General features: G+C 39.4%; 1 protein-coding gene across 4 annotated transcripts in view; it reads left to right on the forward strand.

Annotated features, from left to right (window-relative positions):
• The window catches only part of col4a6 (collagen, type IV, alpha 6), a 141,939-nt gene that overhangs the window by 85,198 nt on the left and 33,722 nt on the right, over nucleotides 1-23,019 (forward strand). For all 4 annotated transcript variants that reach the window (XM_039610141.1, XM_039610140.1, XM_039610143.1 and 1 more), the window contains exons 5-12: nucleotides 19,669-19,803; nucleotides 20,892-20,936; nucleotides 21,200-21,319; nucleotides 21,441-21,497; nucleotides 21,977-22,021; nucleotides 22,166-22,228; nucleotides 22,623-22,658; nucleotides 22,801-22,842. In XM_039610141.1, coding sequence (XP_039466075.1) covers nucleotides 19,669-19,803; nucleotides 20,892-20,936; nucleotides 21,200-21,319; nucleotides 21,441-21,497; nucleotides 21,977-22,021; nucleotides 22,166-22,228; nucleotides 22,623-22,658; nucleotides 22,801-22,842 — 543 coding nt within the window. The remainder of the gene's footprint in view (nucleotides 1-19,668; nucleotides 19,804-20,891; nucleotides 20,937-21,199; nucleotides 21,320-21,440; nucleotides 21,498-21,976; nucleotides 22,022-22,165; nucleotides 22,229-22,622; nucleotides 22,659-22,800; nucleotides 22,843-23,019) is intronic.

Genomic DNA, 23,019 nt, shown 5'->3' on the forward strand with positions numbered 1-23,019 from the left:
TGTTTTGTTTTTTGTCCTATTTCCATGGTAGTTTTTCCTATTTCCGTTGTGTTTTGTGTGCTTTTGCAGCGTTTTTCTTATTGCTGGTGTTTTCTTAAGTTGCAGTCCGTTTGACCTCTCAGGGCCACCGTACGATTGTCATGATTGATGAACTTCTGACTCCTCTGAGAAGTGCAGTGTGCTGGCTGAAAATGTCAGTATTTTTGAGTTTTAAACAGGTTTTTGGCAGATTTCTAAAAAAAAAATTTAAATAACAAGTGGTCTAATAAATTTCTTAAGCACCATACATACTTATTTATTTATTAGTTTTGTTTAAGACAGTGGTTCCCAAAGTGCAGAGGGGGGGTATGAGTAAAAAGAAGAGTGCTTGGACACTGCTGGCATAATGGACAGGTTTTTCACGGGGCTCCCACACAAACACAAAGAAGAAGATGAAGCATCGCCAAATTTGCTTCCAAACGAACTTCCTTCCAAGCCAGAGACTAGAAAATATGATGATACCTGCACATGTGCCAAGGTAGGCATCACCGACAGAATTTGTTTCCCCTGCGTCGGGAGCAGCGCTGGGCTCTCCAAATCACAGACAAACAGAATCCCACATTCTTGATTTTCAGTTCACAAACACTTCTTATAATGACTAACTACTCATGAAATTTTGGAGATGTTAGCACTTTATGCAGTAAAGTTACAGTGGGATACAAATAATGTCAGGCTGATCCTGCCACAATTTGTTCCCCCTGTTTAAATCACGGAAAAACAGTATCCCACAGTTGTTTATGTTTTTAAACCCATTTGAAAAATGTATCGATATTGATAATTACACCATAAAGATGGTTTGTTTTTCTGTTATTTAAAAGAGGTGGCAGTTTATTTTATTGCAGCCTGCAATTTATTGCAGTTTACCTTTATTTGTTTAATTGTTTACAAAAGGTTTGAGGTGTGAAATAAACTGCAAAAAAACCAAATGTTTGAGGCAGGGTGGGCACAAAGGGGGAGCCTAGCAAAAAGGTTTGGGAGCCGCTGGGTTAACAGATTACATTTTAGAAATGACAGATGAATTCCTTCAGGTTTCGTTAATGTAAAGAAAATAAAAACAACAAAAAACAAAAAATACTGTTGAACAACAAAAAAATAGATAAACTGGATTAGTTAATTATTGATGATCAGTAAGTTGTTTTTAAAGTTCACATTAGACCAATAAAATATAAAGAAATGAGGGGTGGCTCAAGACTTTTGCACAGAACTGTGACTCGGTTTTGAGTTTAAGTACACTCCCGCTTCCGTGGGACTCTAAAAATAATATTACAGCATCAATCATCGTCACGCTCATACATCATGTAAACATTCAGACAAGTAAAGAGACATTAAATATTTCACAGATCATTATCTTTAATTGGGTTTTAAGATCTTTCCCAATATTAAAGGCGAGTGGAAGTTCTGCTATCTTGCATCTGCAGCCTCGCAGGCACCCCTAAATCTTCCTGAAGACATCTATAATGCACTTTACCTTGTAAATCCCACTTTAATGGCTTCTCCCCGAGTTCCTGTCACAGCCCTGCCTCTCCAGACACACAGCAGCGAGATATTTCTACAGTCTGTCAAATCTCTTCCTCTGATTTCCTCCTGATAAGTTTGCTTTGGACGAGAAACAGTCAGCCGGCGCTGTTAGGATTTCAGCCGGACCTGAATTGCGTTTATCATCCCGGAGCTGTTTCTGCTCGAAACTTTGTCAGCTTTTATTAACATAGTAAAACATGGATGTGCTGATATGAATCAAAGATAGCTGAGGGTAACTGACAAAGTTTAAATGTTGTCACGTATGTTTTGTGCAGATGTGCTCTTGACCCCTTAGGGGGAACTTTTTTTTTTTCTAAATTTCCTATCTGCACACAAGGACGTCTAAGAACCGGAACAAATGAGGGGGTTTATCAGGAGTTCATCTCACAAAGAAAAAGCAGCACTCTCTATTTATCAGATACTTTGATAGTGAAGAAAAAGCACAACAACCATGAACCATCGATCTTCCATCCATTGATCTCTTATCGGTTGCTCTTTAAGCTGCCTTATTTTGCCCACAGCTGCTGCACATCAGCACGCAGCATCTCATTTAGTGTTAGCATATAGACCCTCATTGAATCCACATATATCCCACCTACACCATAGTGGCTGATGTCCAAATTTGCAATGTTACTGCTGGTGTCGCTGCATTGATCTGCCTTCACGAGCAGAGCTGAGCTGTTTATGTTTGACTGGAGTTAATAACTCTTGGTCAGTTACTTAAAAAAGAAAAAGATTTCAGAAGCAACTGCAAAACCTGTAATAGACACATCGGCAAAGGCTTTGCCGATCAACCACCACAGGAAGATATTTTATTTGAAGCCAACATGAGAAGAATTATGGGAAAACATTTAAAGAGACATCAAAAACACATTTACATGTAAATACATATCAGTCACCAAGCTTAATTGTCTCCAGCGTAGAAGGAGCCTGGGAGGTACTTCATACCTTCCTTGCTCAATACCGACTCCTTGGCTTTAAATATATTACCTCCCTCTGCTGATACTGTAACTTGAGCATGCATGTCCGTTTCACGCTTCGGAGAGAGGCAAAGTTTGACATCTACATGGTGGTGGACCAGCGTCTATCACACGCTTTGCAGTGATACTGGGTTGGACTGAGTCTGCACACGTACTGTCACAGCCCTGAAAAGCAGAAAAAACTGCACCTTTACACGGCATGTTGCATTTGTGCAAACTAGATACAATTCATTACAATACAGTTATACTTGTGCTAATAAACGGACTGTAAACATACCGTGCTGCGTTTACTGAATATTACTAACAATCAGAAACATAACAGCTGTTAAATTACATCCTCTATCCCATTGTATTTTAAAGTGTGACATATGTGACACAGCATGCAAAAACCAGGCCAAAGGGACAAGTTTTCAGTTTCATTACATTTTTTTATGATTTCTAAAACTTTGAAATTAACACAAGAACAGGTTAAAGATGGAAAAGTTGCCAGCATCACCAAGGATCCAGATCCCATCAGCTGGATGCCAGGTCGCACCAACAAGCAGGGCTTTTTCTTCCCCTCATAACTGAGAGGTTTGCTAGATGAGGTTTTATTTCCATTTTATCCATGAGAAACGATTCAAAAAACTACTCTAGTTTGAACACAGATATGCAGACAGTGATGTAGAGATAAGAAACACCAGAGCACAGCACTGCTGCAATTCTTTGGTGTTTTTTTTCTGAGCTGTGGCACATGTTGGGAGTTGAATATAAAGACCAGTAACATCTCTTATATGTGAGGCTACAGCTAAGAAGAGCTGGTGGAAATGAGGGAAATGCATAGGTTTAGCGTGGCTCTGTTCAGTGGTAGCATAAGTGCTCAAAGTGGTGAAATAGATGAAGTAGAGCAATCTTTTTTAATTTTCCTTAGCTTGTTATTTTTGAGTTTCTTTTATGTTTTCACCTATTGTTCAGTACAGGTGAAACTGCTTATTTTTGATTAAGTGTAACTATCTTCTTGACTAAGTAAGCCCCACTTAAATGTAGTCTGCAGTGTGGGAAGTTCCAGATTTGCAGCAGCAAATTATTATTAAAATGCCGACTGTTATTATATTTGGGATTCAGTCACCCAAGTGCTAATCATGTTACCTAGCTACATGTAAGTTTGGCCAAGTTTTGATGGCTTTAGAGCGCATCTAAACTATGAAAACATGGATGGCTTCTTATTTTACTCAAAAGATGAAGTCTAAATGATCGAACTGCTTTAATAGGAGGTTATTATTCCTGCACTTCCTCCAAACATCCAGAAAGACAAAAACTTTACACTGATTTTATTAAATAAAATTGGCATGGTTATCCGTTTTTTCTTTCTGTAAGTCTTTGTAAGTTCCGCTCATTCAGTAAATCACTCATGTTAGAACCTGTGATGTACAGAGTCTCATTAAAAAACAAGAAATAAAAATGTGTTGGGCGTATATCGGTCGTTGACCTTTTAAATATTCGTGATACTTGCATTTGTTGTTCGTGTTTTCCCATGCCCATTTTTTTGGCTCATACTTACCCACATCTGTGCTAACAGCACTTGAGGGCACTGCAGTTACCTGGAACGGTGGGCAGAGCCAGCATGCCAGGGCAAAAAATGATAAACCAGTGAATAATCATCAGCAAATAAATGTGGCATGTAGTGGACATCTGGTAATAAAGAAAAGCAAGTGCAAAAAAACACCCAAATATATCTTTCCTGTCAGCTTTGCGAACTTAGAAAGGATAAAGAGGCTTTTGTCGGTGGCATTACATAACACACTGATGTTTTAGTTTTTAGTTTCTTTAGAATTGCCCGAGGGCTTCAGTTTTTCTTCCACTTAAAAAGTCCTGAGGCTCTGAGATGATACAGAGCAGAAGTGTTTGAAATCTTGTGTTCACATGCTTCTGCGATGTTTTTTTGTTCTGTGGATTTAACATCTGTCAGGTTGGATCTATTAAGTCCAAAAACATCCTCTCCAACTGGGTGAACCTCGAGGGTCAAAGGGCAGCGCTGGGGACGACAGGATGGTTTGGTTGGGCTTTTGTGTGCTTATGTGTTTTATTTAATTTTGTCAGGTCTTCGTCTGTGCTGATCAGAAACAGAGACAGACGGAAAAAGACTTCCTGATTTTGCCGAGTGTCCAGCGGGGTCAGCTCAACATTTTCTGTGTCGTGCTGGAGTGAAGCTCTTCACACCGTCAGCTGCAATTTGGGAATTAACACTGGGAGTGAGTGGCTCACTCAAGATTAAGACTGCAAAGACTTATGCTGTTAAAGGTGTCTCATTGGTGCTACAGTCAGGTCCAGCCACCTCCTATCTGCAGCCGGGTGACTGAATTTATTAAAGAAGGGTTATTTACCCTAAATGAGGAATCTTGCAAAGAGACTGATGCTCAGAAGTGATGCAGCACAAGCTGAGATGTTCATTTTTGCAATGAACATCTCAGCTGATGCATTTTTGCAATGCATCAGCATGAGATGAGATGACTTTACTAACATTATCCCCCCAAAACAAAAAACAAGCCAAAAAAAGTAATGACTAAAACCGTTAAGCTCAACAAACTTATCGTTCTTTGAAGTTTCATACCCACAACAAGGAATCAATAAATAAAAAGACATAAATGTTTAAAATTACAGAGAAAGTTCTGGTAGCTCATTGCCCAGACTGTCCAGTTTTTTAACTGTAACTGTTACAAAAAACAGAAAAAACATTTCTGTTTAATTGTTTATTGCTTAATTATTCTGTGTAGTGTGAATGGCTTCAAGCAAGAAGCTTGAAGACACTTTGTATCTAGTTTATTTTAGGTCATTTTAAATTCTAAACTGTAAATGTAGTCTATTTCAAGAAAGCAAGTTTTTATTCAGTATTTCCATAAATCCTTATTTTTATGGATTTACTACGACTAGTGAGAACACACATGAGGTTTAAGGCCTGGAAGTTTGAGAAGATTCGACTCCCACATACCGACAAACCGTTAGTGACTGACATATGAAATTGCCTCACGTTTGACACCCCTGATCTAACCTAATGAGGTGAGATCTCAGCGTTGACTCAAGTACATATGTGTGTGATTTGTGCCATAATCGTGCTGGTTAGTTCGGTCTTGCTCTTTAAGTGAATTGGTTGTACATGTAGCAACGATTACATAGTGTTAGAGGTTCTCAAGAACTACCTTCCCAGTGCAGATGTGTCTATTTTGCAAATTTTCCTGTCAGCAGCTTGTAAATGTTAGTAACAGTAGCGTAAGCTGCATGCACACTTGCTAGATAAGCCCTTTAATTGATGGCATAGAAAAGGTTGGCAGATACGGTATCATTTCTCAATCGTTATCCTTTTATCTGCAGTTATTAACAGGTGATTCCAGTTATCAGTTTTAAGGATGGGCATGATGCAACTTTAAATGATGGATGTATTTGTTTTTTTATGCAGTTGGCTTGCCAAGCCTGTCAGATGTGCTTATTTGATGCCTCTAACATGCAAAAATTTTTGCTTCAAGGTGGATAAAATGAATTTGTCTTTCAGTGTCTGACAGTCCTGACAGACTTTGCCAAATTTGAAACTCTGTTCAGGAGAAAGGAAACAGACACATTCTCTGTCTCGCATGGAGACAGACAACAAAAAGGGCGCAGGGATAAAGGATGAATGGAGAGGAAGGTAGAGCGTCTACCTCAGCTAAAGTGAGATGAAGGCAAAGGGATAGTGGATGTGTGTCACGGTAGGATGAATCCCCTATGAGGCCGCTCGATGAAAGGCCCGCTGAGTTCCTTTACCTTTAGAAAAGATAAGGACACACTGGTCAGACTGTTTGTTCGTAATCCCTAAACAAAGGAGGAGGAATTAGCAGAGAAATAACAGTTTCAAAATGTATTAAGTTTTCTGTCACTGCCACAGAGAGATGGTGTCATGAGAGGTTAAAAAAGAAAGGGCAACGACAGTGGTGTTGATTTTATTTCAAACCACTGGAAAAGGAAGAAGTAAAATACTTGAGAGAGAGTGCACTGAAGTTCACTGTTTGATAAAGAGAGGAGAGGATCTTTGTTTCCTTTCACTGTAGCCTGATCTGTGGCAATACAAAGAGGAAAAAATACTATCAACAAACTAAAACTTTGGATCCAGAGAGGTCTGTTGTCAGGTGGCAGGAATATCAAAAACATGTGATACAGTTACTGTGTCGACTACTTTTGCATGTGCACTTGTTGGTTCATCAGCTAGCTATGGAGAGCACGGCAACAGCTTATTGCTTGACGTGAATGACCGCCGAGCGTTTGTCGAATGCTGATTGGTTGACAAGCGGGCAGTGACAGCAGAACTCCCCGGGAATGGCAGAAGTGTGAAAAAAACTTAAACATCAAAGAAATGCAGCAATAAAAGTACACATCGCGGTCCACGGACTGCCAACGAACTGTAAAACACGCTACCACTCCTGAACCATGATTTCCCCATAACTCTTTAAGAATGCTCTTTAAGAAAAGAGAGGCGAGAGGGGAAACACACACAGAGATAATCGGTGTTTGCAACAGAATGAGAAAAGCATGAATGATAACTTTGATCTCTTGCTTTTCTGTTTTTATCGTTCAATCTCCAGACTCTCTCGCTCGCTCTTGCTAGCTAAAGATTATTAAGTTTGCGTGCACGTCCCCGACTGAGGGCTTGTGCACAAGTGTAGCTGATAGTGGTACATGCGTGTTTAAATCTCAGGTATGTGTGTGCGACATATATAGTGATGTATAGGAACGACTTATCAGCGGTGGCCTGTCATACAAACATCTTCCCACACACACATGCTCCTGGGCCCCAGTCTGATATTTTATCAGGTTCCCGCTTCAGGAAGTCCACCAGTTAAAGTATGCTGGTGGGGTTTGTTTAGGCTTCATCTTACACACACACACACACACACACACACTTGTAAAATAGTGGTAGAGGGGCCATTTTGGCTCCCATTGTCCAGAATATCTCAACGTACAAAACCCCGCCTTACTCGTCTGTCAGTCGGAGTTGAAATGAGAGCTTTGAACCTGCGTCTCGCCCTGAATCACTTTATTCAAACACACGAACACCTGACACTCATAGCCCCTCCACTCCCCAAGAAGAGGCAGCCTTTACTCTAAGAAAGGTCAAAGGTCATAGCCAACACAAAGACTAGAAAAGACCAGAAGGTCAGGGGCACCAGGATCACAGACTCAGACACACAGAGACAAGTGTGTGTGAGCGTGTTTTCGTGTGTGTGTTCAAAAAAGCTACTTCAGCCTGTTTTCTGTCACTCCTTCTTCATCTCATCATCTTCTTCAGCCTTTGAATATTTTATTATCGTTGTTTCGTGTTAAATCTTAAAGACAGAGACTTGGACAAAAGGTTTAAAGACCTTCTTTATCAAAGTCCTGCCGGTGCATATCTCAGTGCACTCTACTGCCCTCATATGGCATGTTCAGGAACTGAAATTTACCACAGTGTAAGAGAGGGTATACTGAAGTGTTCTTGTGCAAGTCGGTGCACCTGTCACAGCTAAAGTAAAAAGGATGGTTCTTGTTACACTTGGTAGTTCTGCAAAATATACAGCCTACCAGATGGAAAACGTTCATGTGTTCCAGTGTCGTGTTAAATTTCTCATAGCAACGTTCATGTTAGTGTTGATTAAAAAATCAAGTGCAGCAGAGTTATATTGTGTGTACATAAGTTATGTTTGTGCTTAAAGTTAGACAAGCTGATTTTAAATGAAGTAATGCCGAATGAAGAGAGTTGAGTTTTATTAAGTTGCTTATTTTAAGTGTGCAAAAAAGATAAAAGAGAAGAACCCAGTGTAGAATATCAAAGTAAATGAGTCATACGTCATTTTAAATACATTTTACATCAACTTAAAACAACTTTATTTAAGCAAAATTTATTACAAAAACAAAAATAGAAGACTGCTCTGGGTGTTAACAACACTTGTACTCAATATTAACATTATTTATTAGACAAAGACAAAGAGCTCAGTTTGTGTTGTGTTTCTGTGCCCCATACACCGCACAGTTACAGGAGCACTCTGCGTGGAACAACAACTCTTAACCTGAACACTGACCGAAGCTACAATGAATGACTACAGCAGTCTCAGTTACAGTCTGCTATAAGACAAATCTTTACAGTGGCCACCCAAACACTGGAAACCACGTTACTTATATGGACGAATCACAGTCTAAACATCAAGCCTGAAAGAATCATCACAGCACGACTAAAGTAAGGATTTTTATGGTAAACATCGACCGTCCCACAAGTCTTTGTGCTTGCCATTGGAGAAATATTTCACATTTCAGGTACACATTACTGTGGGAAACAAGAAACTGTGCATGCGATATGCAGACAAACAGCACAGTTAATTCAGTAATTAAACTGTAAGAACTCATATAAATGTATACAACTTCTTCAGTTTAAATTAAGTATGGGCACATGTGTTTGGAGCTACAGTGTAATACTGTTTAATAATTTAAGTAAATATATAGTTTGCATTTGCAGCTACTGTACATGAATATCTTTTCCTAATTCAAAATTATTCGTACATTACTTTTAATGTGTCTCATTGGATACTTATTAGTGCCAAAAAGTTACATTTTTGCTAGTTTTTAGACTTATATGTCTAACTAGCTGCAATCTTATTTATTTAACTCAAACAAAATTAAAGAATTAAACTGAATAAAAAAATAAGCGTTGAGTAAAAGATCCAGAGGCCAGATCTCCATAGTTTATCCTCACTGCTGCCTTTTCTGTACAGAGTAGGAATTAAATACTTGGGCGATCTAAGTCTAAGCACACAAACACACTCAAACAAAGGTCAACACGCGCAGGAATGTGCAAACCTGATTATTACTGATTTTATAGGCTCTTGTGATTTAAAGTGATGACAGCAAAGTTGTTTTATGACAATTCCACATAAATGCAAACTGTCATTTACGACATTTTATTCTCTTCAGCAGAGCTGCCGTGCCCTTCTTGTTAAGCATAAACTCTGTTAGACATGCAGAACCTCATAAACTTAAAGGGCAAGACGAAAATCTGTCACCCAGAAATACAGAATGTGCAATTATGTCTGAGCATGTGTGTGGTATTTCTTAATCCGCTCACACTGCATGTCTCATACATTGAGTGCTGCTTTAAAATAAGCACGATTAAAGGCGAATATGTTGCTTTTGCTGCTTTGATTTAGACCTCACTGACTCCTCGCTGCACTTTGGGTGGGCGTCAGATGGTATCGCATGGGAGTAGAGGGGCCTCTGCTGTTGTTTCTCCTCTTAGGGCTCTTGTTTTGAAGGAGCAGAGAGGAGATACGTGGAGATGTGTCCCGCACCGCTGATGGAGACACACACAGATACACTCTGATATAGAAAATATGCACATTAGCAGAAAGCTCTGCAGGAATCTCAGTCCCAGCCTAACTAAATACAGCTGGATGGAGCTCGTCTTCACACAAGGATACGCCTCAGCTTTTTTGTCATGCACACTTTTAATCTGAGGCGAGCCGAACAATTCAAAAGCTTAACCAAACAAGAAACAGCAAACAGCCTATGGACGAACATAGTGGACCACCTACGCATCACACCTACCAGAGGTGCCCCGCCAGTGGAAACCCACATCATGAAAACTATGATGAAATATACTGACACTTTATTCAACAATTTAAAACGAGATGAAAATGTGACATTTAATTAGAACTAATGAATTAATTGTGTAGAAAGGCAGTTTGGAGCTGATCCAATCAGAAGTGATCTCTTTGTGCAGTAAGGGTAGATGCCTACATTTTGATCTGCCGCTGAAAAACAGGGAGGGAGGGAAGGAAGCTGTTGTGCTCCCTGGAAGAGCAGAGTAGACATATGGACATATTACGCATTTGAAGTTAAGGAAAATAAGGTGCTTTATAATCCACGTGGAGACATGTGACAGGCTTGACTGGATTTTAGTTGGTTGCCTTTATCCCCATGTGTAAACCAATCTCGTTCCCTTCTTCTGCAACTTTCTGGTATGTTGTAAGGACTAGAAGGAATCTAAACCATGAGGACTCACTTAATTCCTTAACTCCTAATTCACATAATTAAGAGCCTCTGTAAAGGGGAATTGAAAATTCCTTCAAAGTAAAAGTCTGGTTGTTTCTAGCGAGTTGGATCATTCGATATGACCAAGTGCACAGCGCTGAGGCCAGCCGGTGTGGAGGGATGTCTTGTTTTGATCAAGCTTTAGACTTGTTTGGCATCCCATAGCCAAAAATTCAGTTCAATTCAATTAAATTTCATTTATGTAGCACCAAATTACAACAACAGTCACCTCAAGGCACTTGATATTGTAAGGTAAAAAGCCTACAGTAATAGAGAAAACATCCCAACATGCAGACCCCTTCCTTTGAACAAGCACTTGGCGACAGTGGGAAGGAAAAACTCCCTTTAAACAGGAAGAAACCTCCAACAGAACCAGGCTCTGGGAGGGGCGGGGCCATCTGCCGCGACAGGACAGCATTTACTTTGTGATGCCAAAAATGACATTATCAACATTCATTTGTTTTAACTGATACTCAATACTTAACGCCGTTAGGGGTTTGCAACCTTAACTCCTCATGTTCACTTAACATTGCAGTGTGGAAAACACATTTATTACTTAAAAAAATATATTTTCCATGAAATTACTTATAATTTAAACAGAAACTTGCTCAAATGTTCAAATTCATGAAACATTCTCCTAAATAAAACAGGGAAGCTGACATCTTTTCCACTCGTAGGTAATCCACCTTTAGTTTTGGGATATTTGACTGGTATAACTTGTCTTGCCTTTGCTGATATATCAGGATTCATTTGTTGCTTACAGTTTGTAACATTTTCATCCATATTTTGTATCTTTGCAGGATGCTTTTTAACATTTCCTTTTTAACTCTTTTTTTTAACCCTTTAAAGCCCGAATCATGAAATAATTGCCAGAAAATGTGACTTTTTTGAAAATAGTGTTTATTTAACTTTCTTTTGTTTAATTTTTTTTAATTGTTTTTAATTGTAATTTTTTAAATTAATCACATTTCAATTTCCATATATGACATTTATTTTGTATTATATTTGCTAATCAGTTTTTTAAATTGCTTAAAAATGTATTGTGCAATTTATTTAAGTTTTTCAGGGGGAAAAATTCACACTGATGATGTTGAAGTCCCAAAAACTGGCAAAAAACCCTGAATGTATCAAATATGACACACCAGGCATTAAGGGGTTAACTGATGCCGAAACGCCACTGTGATGGTTTATGTTTAAAATGTAATGTAGCACGAAGGTCAAAATAAGATGGTATCATGAGAAATGGGTGTAGTTGAGACTATTTTCTCAGAACAGGATTACTGTTATCCACTTTAGCTTATTGCAACTGCAATACTGCAGTGATCTGAAGTATTTAAGCACAAAATTCCTCTTCTTTCATTTTCCATTTGTCTCAACCTACCAGATAATTCAACACTGATTACTGTAATTAGTTTTTAAGCCAAACATGATTATCCACAATACTTGAGCAGTGGTTTAGAGGTTTTAAAGGTTTAGATGAGTTGTGCATGCCAATTACATGTGCTGTTTGCTCTGAGCAGTTGTCATCACTGTGGGCTAACTTTCAGGGTGGACGCATGGGAGTGTAATGTTGCCTTAGCTGCAGTTATACCACTTACTTAAAGTTTCTAAGACCAGGGGATAAAAGGCTGTATTCTATATATACAGCTGTAAAAACCTATTCTGAAACTTTTACCTCATGTTTTAGTCTTTCTTGTTTCATAGTAGTTTGCATTTAAATAACAAATGGGAAGTTGCTCACTTCCTGGACAACAGCTGAGAAAACTCCACAAATTTATGGCATCGTCCACTGACCAGTAATAGGGTATTTATTGGTGGGGTAAGCACCTGGGTGAAAAGAGAGAACAGGTTGTGTGTGTAATGGCAGCCATCACCAAAACCAGAGAAGTCAATTGTGAGCGGAGGTGTAGGAATCTGCCTTATGGAGTATGAAAACCATACAGTGTGTTGAAAATGAACAATCCAGCTCCACCAGGAAATATTAGAAGGTTTGATGCAGCGAGCTTCACTGCAAACCAGAATCAGTAAACTTTGGCTACCATTTTATTAACTTACATTCAATGATAGTTTGGCTGTAATATTTTATACCTAAAGTATAAACGGTGAAAGAAGCTATTTTATGTTTATATCACAAGGGAAACTGATAAAATATCTGAAAACACTTTGTTTCTTTACCCAAAATAAAAATTTAAGTTTGCGAAGAAACTTGTTTCAGGTATAAAAACCAAAAGAAACAAAGATGGACTGAAAACAAAGAAAGAAATGCAAGTCTGTAAAATGAAGTGGCATGAAATAGAAAAAAAGAAAACAGTTTCAGCTGTTTATTGAAGTGAAGTGAAATTACATGATATGCCCACACATGTGCATCAAACGCTAATACACAGGTTTTATCATGAGAGCATTGGGATTTAGTTAATCAAGCTACTGTTGTTTTTTCAAGCATTTGGAAACCATCGCTAGATAATGTGAGCTACAGTCATATAGGCCTACACACTGGTGCATGTTCTATATTAGTGACTGATTGTTAGAGCTTGCTAACAATAAGAATGGTCACAAAGAGGGATACAGTACTGCACCAAAAGCTCCCCTGCAATTACTTTGGTCGCTAGCTGCAGTCACCCATAGTTTGCATGCAAGTTGCCAACCTGTTTCCAAACACTTGCCAACTACTTGCTAAGCAGTAGTAAAACTAACAGAAGGGGAGTGCAAACCAAAAGCAATGTACAATCTTTGAACCAAGTTGGCTACGGCGGTAAGGTACTACTTTTACACTGAAGGCATCGGCTATTTCTGCAGCAATTTTTCATGTTACAGTACCGCTTGGTGAGTAGTTGGCAAGTATTTGCAGACAGTCGAGTTTTCCATGCAAATTTTGGGAAACTGCAGGAGTCTGGCAGCAACCAATACAATCAAAAGGAGGTGTTTTGTAGAACACCATATATCTGTATTTGTGAAGTGTATCTCTTTGCAACCAGTTTTACCCAGTGACAGCCAGCAATCAACCAATTAGGGAATACGCATCTTTTCCAAGTGATCAGAGGTTGTTGGGGCTCACTGACAAGTCTCTCGGCTGTGCTGTTTTCACTTGTGAACTAAAAATCTTCAGGGTTTTGGAAAGTAGGGCAAATTGACAAAACAGTACATTATTTCTGCCAAGCAGTTAATGAAGGAGAAGCTAAAGAAATATCTCACAGTTTTTAAGCTTTGTTGCTTTATTTATGTCAGCAATAAACAGAAATGTACCATGAGCTTATATGCTGTTTATATTGATTTGAAATGAAACACTTGAATGTTTGGTCCGATGTCACCCAAAGAAAAACATCTGGAAGCCGCGCAGAGGCTTGGAGCCACTCGGGATGAGTTTTGGAGCAACTGAAAATGTTTGGATGTTTTTCAGCAGTTTATTCAAAGTGTTAAAAGTTTTCAGGTGCTTGCCCAGGTCAGCTGGGTCATTTTTTTATGTTTATGGAAAGACAACTTTCACAGCCATACATACATAAATACCAGGTCACCGAACTGTTTTCTGGGAAACAAGTGTAAAAAGGTCAAGTTGCTGGAAGAGTAGCTGAGAAACCATGTGTTTAGTCTTAAATGGGCTTACTTTCACTTTCTTTCTGGGGTTGTTTTATCCTCAATCATCTGGAGCAAGATAACATGCCTGGGATAAACGAGGTGTTTAGGTTTGCAGTCGGACCATTAGTGAATACAGGAGGCCTAACCCAAACTTTCCCATCTAAGGAGGATTTCCCTCTATCCCTTTTCTCTGTAATTTTAAATGGACGGAGTGTGGGAGCTGAAGACTTTTTGCTGGTTAGTGTTTTCAGTTGTTTCACCTTTAACAGCATCAAAAGTCCCGTCCTTTCAGCCTGTATTGTCACTCTGCCTTTTTGGCAAAGGCGTTTGAGGTTCTGCCGATTCATTTGGCTCCAACCATAATTGGGTTATCAGACTGGTTTGCTGATTAAACTTGCACCCAAAGACCTATCATTTGCCCACCCCTTGCCTCATCTTTTGCCCATCATCATCCCCAAGTGAGCATGCGGTGTGACAGCTAAAATCTTCCCCATAGCACAACCGGCTCACAGAACAATGTGTGCGGATAAACCCTCCAAGAGCCCGAGGGCGTGTGTTCGTGTTTGCATGCGCGTGTGTTCATAAAAAGCACACATACACACACAATGGTTTTCACACGAATGTTGGCTAGAATCTGTCTGTCCAAGCACTCTTCTCTATCAGGAAGTGAGGTAGGCTCGATGGGAGCAGCAAGTCCAGCGAGCTTAGTGGGCCAGAATAGGGTCCATTGTGCCCATTATGCTCATAGGGATTTGGGCCTACAAACTGACCAGTCTGCTGGAAGGTGATGAGGATGGAAGGTCTGGAAGAGCCGGGCGGAGACCCGACGGGATGGCATGAAAACAGACAGGGATGCCAACTGGCGAATGAGACGGTGTCGGGACTCAGGGAGATGCTGGCAGGGGGAAAGATCAACGATAAAATTTGTCTCCATGTCTAGAAAAAGCAGAGCTAGAAACATTCATAATTAAAAGACATTTAACTACTTTTTCAACAAATTCAGCTTAATTCAATCTTATTTATATAGCACCAAATCACAACAACAGTTCTCGATTTATTTTGTGAGGTAATACGGAGAAGACCCCAACAATCAGACAGCAAAGTCAGACAAGAAGAGAGCCAGAGATTAAAAATAACTAATAATTAAATGCAGAGTGCTGTTTAAACACTTAGAGAGTGAAATAAGGTGAGGAAAGAAGAAACACTCAGTGCATGGATGGGTTGTTAATTTACTTGCAGCGCTCTAGCTGATTCATCTCCAGCTTTCAGCTCTGTTTCCAGATGCATCAAGAAGCTGTTTTTGAACAGAAATAAAGCTGTGACCTAGTGAGGCCTGTTCTCCTTCACTTGGACCCACTGTACAGTCTATACCTAGCACCAACGTCCTTGTAGAAGCAAGCCCGGACAGTTATTTGAACAGTCATTCATTGGGAGAGTAGATTTCTCCCATATTGGCTTTCCCCCTCATTGGTTCTTTTTTGAATTCAGAATTGAATTTAAAATCCTGCTCCTCACATACAAGGTCTTGAATAATCAGGCCCCATTTTATATTAAAGACTCATACTAGACCACATGAGCACTTTGGTCTCAGACTGCAGGCTTATTTGTGCTTCCTAGGATATTTAAAAGTAGAATGGGAGGCAGAGTCTTCAACTTTCAGGCCCCTTTTCTATGGAACCAGCTCCCAGTTTGGATTAAGGAGACAGACACCCACTCTACTTTTAAATTAGGCTGTCTTACACAGAGTGTCTATTTTCTTGTCTTCATCCCCTCACCCCTAACCAGTCACTTGCAGATGGATGCCCCTCCCTGAGCCTGGGTCTGCCAGAGGTTTCTTCCTGTTAAAAGGAAGCTTTTCCTTCCCACTGTCACCGACTGTTGGCTCATAGGGGGTTGTCTAATTGTTGTGGTTTTCCCTCTATTATTATATTGTAAGGATTTTTACCTTACAATATAAATAAAGTTGAGTTGAAAAGACTCATTCTAATCCCCTTTTCCTCTGGTCAATTTTAGAGCACCCTTAAATTTATGGCAAATTAAACAGTCTGGATGTTATTTAAAACTACATGTAACTGTTTTTTATGGGGGGTTTTCACCCTCCTTCTTGTTTCATCTCTTCTCTTCCCCCTACCATGTTAGGGAATACACAGAGATTCCTTAAACCCTCAGAACCTCCCTCAAAGAGTCAAGAACAATAAACAGCTCAGACTTTCAGAGGTTTCGTTTTTGAAGCCGTTTTTAGCAATTGTTGGTTATTTTACAAGCTTGTAAACGTCTTTTTTTGTTGAGGCAGAAAAAACACTGTTCACTAACTGACACCAGATCATCTTTTCACCTTAACCAACTCTTCACCTCCTACCTTTTATGTAAGGCCAGACAGACGATGCTGCCGACGCTTTGAAAGTGACCCGTGACCTGAAAATAGAAACTAAAAAGACGGCGGAGCCTTTGGACGAGGTGACCCCATGACCTGTTGAGCTTTAGATAAACAAAGAGATACTTTAGCCAGTGCTTGGAGGTCTGCTAAGACATTTATAGGTTTATGTTGCTTAAACTGTGATGACAGCTAGGAGGAAGACAGGTCAGAGATTAAGGAGTAGGAAGTTGGTGGAAGGTGAAGAGGATTGGAGAACCAAAAAGAAAGCAGGAGAAGAAATGATGTATATATATATATATATATATATTTTTTTTTTTACCTTTATTAGTCCCACAGGTGGGAAATTTGTTTTGTTACAGCAAAAGTGCAAAGTTATGTAGCAGAAATTAGAAAACACTGGAATGCAATAAAATACAATAAAATAAAATAAAATACTATATACAATAGAATAAAATAGAAATACAAATACTATATACAACTAGCAGTTGTTTAAACAAGGAGTGATGGAGGAATGAGAGATGGAAGGAGAGGCGTAAAAGAAAGCAACTCCCTGTGGGATCCCTGCATATTTTTCCTGGGTGAAACCAGGTGTGAGTGTGAACTGTGGGCCAGACAACTCAGGCAGGCTGGCACAGCCCTGTCATTAAGCACTACCTGCCTGCCCTGAGGCCATGTGGGCTGGAAAAAGAGCTGAGAGCTCAGGTAAGACAGTGTGACAAAGGCCAGTCTGGCATCACTGTCACTTAAAAAGACAAACACATTTACAGTGTTTAAGTGAAAACCCTGTAAATGTGTTTTTACCTGTAAACTTACAGTAAAATTCTCCTAGCCGGTGTTTCGCTGCCACACATTAAAAACGCACTGATATTAATCTGATTTATTTAATTACTGTCATTAAAGTTGAAAAGTTCCCATTAAACACAAACAGGCAAGTACACCCACTTTGAATTCCAAGGTTTTACACATGAGGACATAATAAAATAACATCTGGTCCTTAGCAGGTTCCAAAACTCAGTAAATACAACCTCAAGTGAACAACAACTCACGATGTGTTACACTGTGTTATTGTTTATGTAGCAAAAATTAGGCCAAACTGCAGAAGCAGTGTGAAAAACTATGTACACCATATGATTCAGTAGCTTAGCTCGTTTAGCAGCATTAATTTGAATCACTTGTTTCCCCCATGGCTTTATGAGTGGCTCACATTGTTGTTGTGGAATTTTGGCCCACTCCTCTTAACAACTTTGTTTCAGTCCGTTGAGGTTTGCAAGCCTTTGTTTATGCACAGCTCTCTTAAGGTCCCACCACAGCATTTCAGCAAAGTTCAGATCTGGACTTTGACTGGACCATTGCAACACTTTGACTCTTTTCTTTCTAAGCCATTCTGGTGAAGGCTGGTGGTTTATTCACATGCATTTTTGCCTTATAGCCATTCCCAGATTAATGGGCAGCAACAATTATTCATCTGAGATTATTACTGCTGTCTATCCTCCACACTCCTGTATGCTCCAGACCGGCAAACTGCCAAGACGTCTGATTTTATAGAGGCGATCACACTTCTGGGCGATCAGATAATCAAGTGCTTTTGATTAGCAGCACCTGACAAGCATTTATCGTATAATATAGTTATACAATACACTAATACAGTCATTCTAGTTTGCACTGATATAAGGTTTTAAGGAGAGAAATACGCTTTTATTAAGACGGCATTTTCTCATAGGCTAATATAACTTGTGTGCTTGTTCACTTCATGTTTAGGAACCTCTTGAAGAAGTCGTTACTTACTACGTCATATATATGGATAAGAGATGATTTATTTTACGACCACTTAAGCTCCTAACACATGCTGTTTCTGTACAGTTTAGACAGTCTAAAGAAGGAGTTTAAGTCTTTATCTAAACAGTCCAGATGCTGTATACGCCTGATTCATCCTGTAGTTTGGATTAAATCCTAAAGAGTGTTTATATGTAGGACTGTGTTTGACCTTCTGTATGTATGTGTGGCTCTGATCTGGTTTGGTGAAATGCATTTCTATCTGCAGGAAGAGCGACTCTGTCTGTACAAACAGGACCCGCTCTGCAGGAGATCATTATCTTCATTTATCTATTTATGTGTGCATGGAAATAATACAGGGATGTGACCCTTTTCTATGTGTGTAATTAAGGGTGTGCACTACTGTCCATACATTTACACTCTGTGGCATATTACCCCGTCTGTTAATTCACGCCACATTAGGTTAAATTCCAGCTATAAATCTGGTAGAAAGCAGTTGGAAAGTGTCTCATCCTTCATAAACATCGCTATAAATATATGTATGATTGTCTTGTACATGTAGATCTGCAGCAGTAGTTTATATTCTCAAGGAAATTTAAATCTATTATTTATTTATGAGTTTACGAGCCCCTTTCTTTGCATGTCGCTGCATTCTTTTACATGCATTGTTTGCATGTAAAAACTGCACTCTTATTTCAGTTTATGATAGAAGACAAACTTACTATGGATTTTGTTTTCATACTGAATTTATGTTTTTGTTGGGTTTTTTCCTGTGGCAGTCACATAATAACAAGGGCTTAAATGGCCTCTGTTAGCTTTTTTAGCTGTGAAGTTAAACCCTCAAAAACATCTGTCCCACTCTCTGCCCACTTCTCCCTCCATTTATTTCCCCTCTCTCCTTATCCGGTCAGACTGCTTAAAATGTGAGCTAATGGGAGGCTGTCAGTACTTCTGGGTGCTGTGAGAATGTGTGTGTGTTTGCCTGAAGTAGATGCACCTGTTAGCATTTCTTGTGTTTATGCTGCCCTCCTGTGGTCATGACTGAGCAGTGCACCTGTGAGCTGTGTGAGTCATTTAGACAACATAGTGGATTTTTGGCTCTTTCAAGACTAAAAAGTATTTTTCATTAATTTTACTGTAATTTCTTTGTATTCTCTAACTGAATGTGAACCTACAATAGCTGTGCCTCTACTAAGACCACATGTACATGTGTTACTTCATGCACTACATGTGAGCCACACTCAGATGTTAACTGAGCATCTGCAGTGACGTCTTTTATATACAGTCTATGTTTTTCTGCTTTCAGTTTGGTGAACAGTGATCATGTCTTCTCTTTGCTCTCAGGGTCGTCCAGGACCTCTCGGTGAAGTTGGACCGTCTGGACAGGATGGGCCACGTGGGGTCCTTGGGCCTTCTGGGCCAAAAGGAGAGAAGGGCCACCTTGGACTGAAAGGACCGTCGGGCCCAAAGGGAGACAAAGTGGGTGCTTCAGATCTTTGCATTGGTTATAATTTGTTTTTCCCATTAAATGCGATTCGTTCACTCAGTGGCCACCTTGTTAACCCATTAAAACCGATGGGAGGGCTCGTTTTAGGTCAGACTTTTAGATCAAAGGAAACACTGGCACAATCAAAAAAACCTGAAAGTTCCTGAAAGCATCAATTCTGTTCTTTTCCAGTGATGTCATCATGGTAATCCCTGGTCGGGCTACACATCCAAATCTCAACGAATAACACAGAAAGCAACACAGAAAAAACAAAATAATAAAAAAAACAAAGTAAAATTAACCCACATTCAAATGTTTGTTTTCTGTAGAGCTGCATCACACTCACTCACTTTCTCTTCTCTCAACCAACCTTCCCACCGTAATGACCCGAATATCACTGACATGTGCAGAGTCGCTGCTTTCAAGAACCGTTGGAATTCTTTTAATTTAGCAAAACATTCAGGAGTTACTGGAGTTACAGATGTTTTAAAAAAAAATGTGCAAGACACCTGTCTGATGCCAGCAACAGGTTTGGCTATAGAGGGTTAAATACATCTACTGCAAAATATCTAAGTTAATGCAAACATTTAATGAGCTAATCACAACTCCACGTGGCGTGTAGACATGTTAAAGTTCAAACTGGGCTTCAGAATATGGAAGGAAAGGTGATCTAAGTGACTTTGAACGGTTTCATCTGACTGTTTCAGAAACTGCAGGGATTTTCTCACACAAGCATCTCTGGAGTTTACAGAATAATCTGAGAACAAAATCTCTGAGAAATGTTTTCGACACATTATTGAATCTGTGCCATGAAGAATTAAAGCTGTTCTGAAAGCAAAATATGGACCAGTCCAGTATCAGCAAGGCGTACCTAATGAAAAAATCCATGATGTATGCACATACTGTATATAACTAATTAGCAAATAATTTTTTTTAATAATATCCCAATTTGCTAATTATAAACCTTCATGCAAACAATGTACATTCAGATTTTCTACACCAACAGGCAGTGGCATGTTTTGCCCACAAGGTGTCTCCATTTAAAGTTATTTTATATTTAAAGTATTTATTATCTTTGCAGGGACCAATGGGAGTGCCTGGATTCCAAGGAAGTGATGGCGTGCCTGTAAGTAAACAGATGCAAACGGTATTCATTAATTTCCTTAATGAGGTTTCTTGACATTAAAGATAACATCAAGATTTTTTTCTGATTTTTTTCTCTTCCTCGTCCTTTTTATTCATTTATTCAGCTTCACATTAACAAATTCCAGATGATATTGTGTAAAAAGTGCAGGAATATAGAAAAAAATGATCATGGAAATGTAAATATTCTAATGAGAGGTCAAATTATAATTTGTCGTCATGTCCTTATTATCCTTCGCTGTGCAGGGTCACCCTGGTCAGCCGGGCAGCAGAGGACCACCGGGACTGGACGGCTGTAATGGGACCAGAGGAGATCCTGGAGATCCCGGCTTTGGGACTGGAATCCCTGGCGCCCGTGGATTTCCTGTACGGAAAGACATCCTGTTTCATTCACCTGACATATTTTTAATCTCACATATACCAGTACTTAGAATATTATATTTACATACAGAGACAGAGATACTGATGTTGTGTTTGTCTCCAACAGGGGCCGACTGGGCCCAAGGGTCAGAAAGGAGAGCCCGTATTCGTCTCGGATAACGATGTAAGCTCCCACTCACGCACACTAATGCTGCTCACAGGTTGATCTCTTTAACCAAGGCAGTTAAGTTGTTTGCAGTATCAAAATATTGCAAAACCTTTACTTTTCCACTTCCATTACTCTCATTTTGTTGTATTAGGTTGGACAAATCTTTAATTCCTTCATCTTTTCTTCCTTCCTCCTTAATCCCCCATCCCATCATCTTTATACATACAGTCACAATCTCCTTATAGGGAAGCTATGGATTAGAAGAAAAGGAAGTCCTCTCATTTAGCAGCAAAACCACTTAATATTTGTTTTTTGATTGGTTATCTGAATAAACTTCATTTCAGTAGGACAACTGAAGGTGTGGAAAAGTGAAGCAAATGTTACTAATATTTTCACAAAGATAATTCTCCCACAAGATTGTGTTCTGCCATGTGTGTGGAGGTGTTGGTGCATCTTATTTATTGTTTGCTCTTTTCTTTATTGCACTCATCTAGGGTACACGGGGTCCCCCAGGTCCCCCAGGACCCCCTGGCCCACCTGTAAGATTTTCTTTCACTATTTCACTCAACAACATAAATATTTAATGCAAAGTAGTACGACTGAGCTCTGTAAAATATGCACTGGATGTTAGCAATGTGTGATCTAAAATAATGTTACACAATGTTAATGTTTTATGTCTGCAGGGTTTACAAGGTCCTTATGGTCCAGTCGGTTTTCCTGGTCCTGAAGGACCTGAAGGATACCCAGTATGTAAACTCATTTATCTGTTTCCTCTTCCTCAGACTGATCCCTGCATCCACACCTTCACTTTTCTTTTTCTTTGTTTAATTAATGTCTAATTTGCAGTATGCTGAATGCAGTGATTATGAAGGAAAAACTGTTCTACTACCTTGTGTGACGATTGCTTTAATATTGCTTTATTAAATATCTTACGTTCATAAAAGTTCTGTGCACGCAGGCATTTAGGTTTTATGTAACAGTGTAAAAATTAGAGATATTAGTTGCACTTTTTTTTAGCTTAAAAGTGGTATCATCTGCAAACCCTGTGATAAGTTTGTTCCAGTCACATTAAAGCCAGAATGTAGGTTTATTTATCTTTAACTTTATGAAGCTTAGTCTGACTCTTTGTCCTGTTTATAGGGCCTACCAGGTCCTCCCGGTCCCCCAGGGCCAATGGTAAGTATAATGGTACACTAAAGGGACATATATCATTTCTTTGAATTTAGACAAATGGCTGCCTTTTGGTTAATCAATCGAGTAGCCTCTCTTATTCTCTCATTGTTTTCCAGAAGTACATGTTAACCTTTTTTGTTTTTAGGGGAGCCGTAGTGACGGATATCAAGGAGAGAAAGGAGACAAGGTACGCTGTAAACCACAGAGCTCACAACAGATTCATAAAATTAAGTCACACGTACACGAGCAGCACTGCTGACGCTGCTCTTGGCAGTGATTCATTCATCACACAGGCATAAGACAGCGAAGAGGAACCATGGTTGTGCTCCCTTTATGCTACAAATATGGAAGCAAAGTATTCTGC

The sequence above is a fragment of the Oreochromis aureus genome, linkage group 3 (genome assembly GCF_013358895.1).
Source record: "Oreochromis aureus strain Israel breed Guangdong linkage group 3, ZZ_aureus, whole genome shotgun sequence".
NCBI classification, from domain to species: Eukaryota; Metazoa; Chordata; class Actinopteri; order Cichliformes; family Cichlidae; genus Oreochromis; species Oreochromis aureus.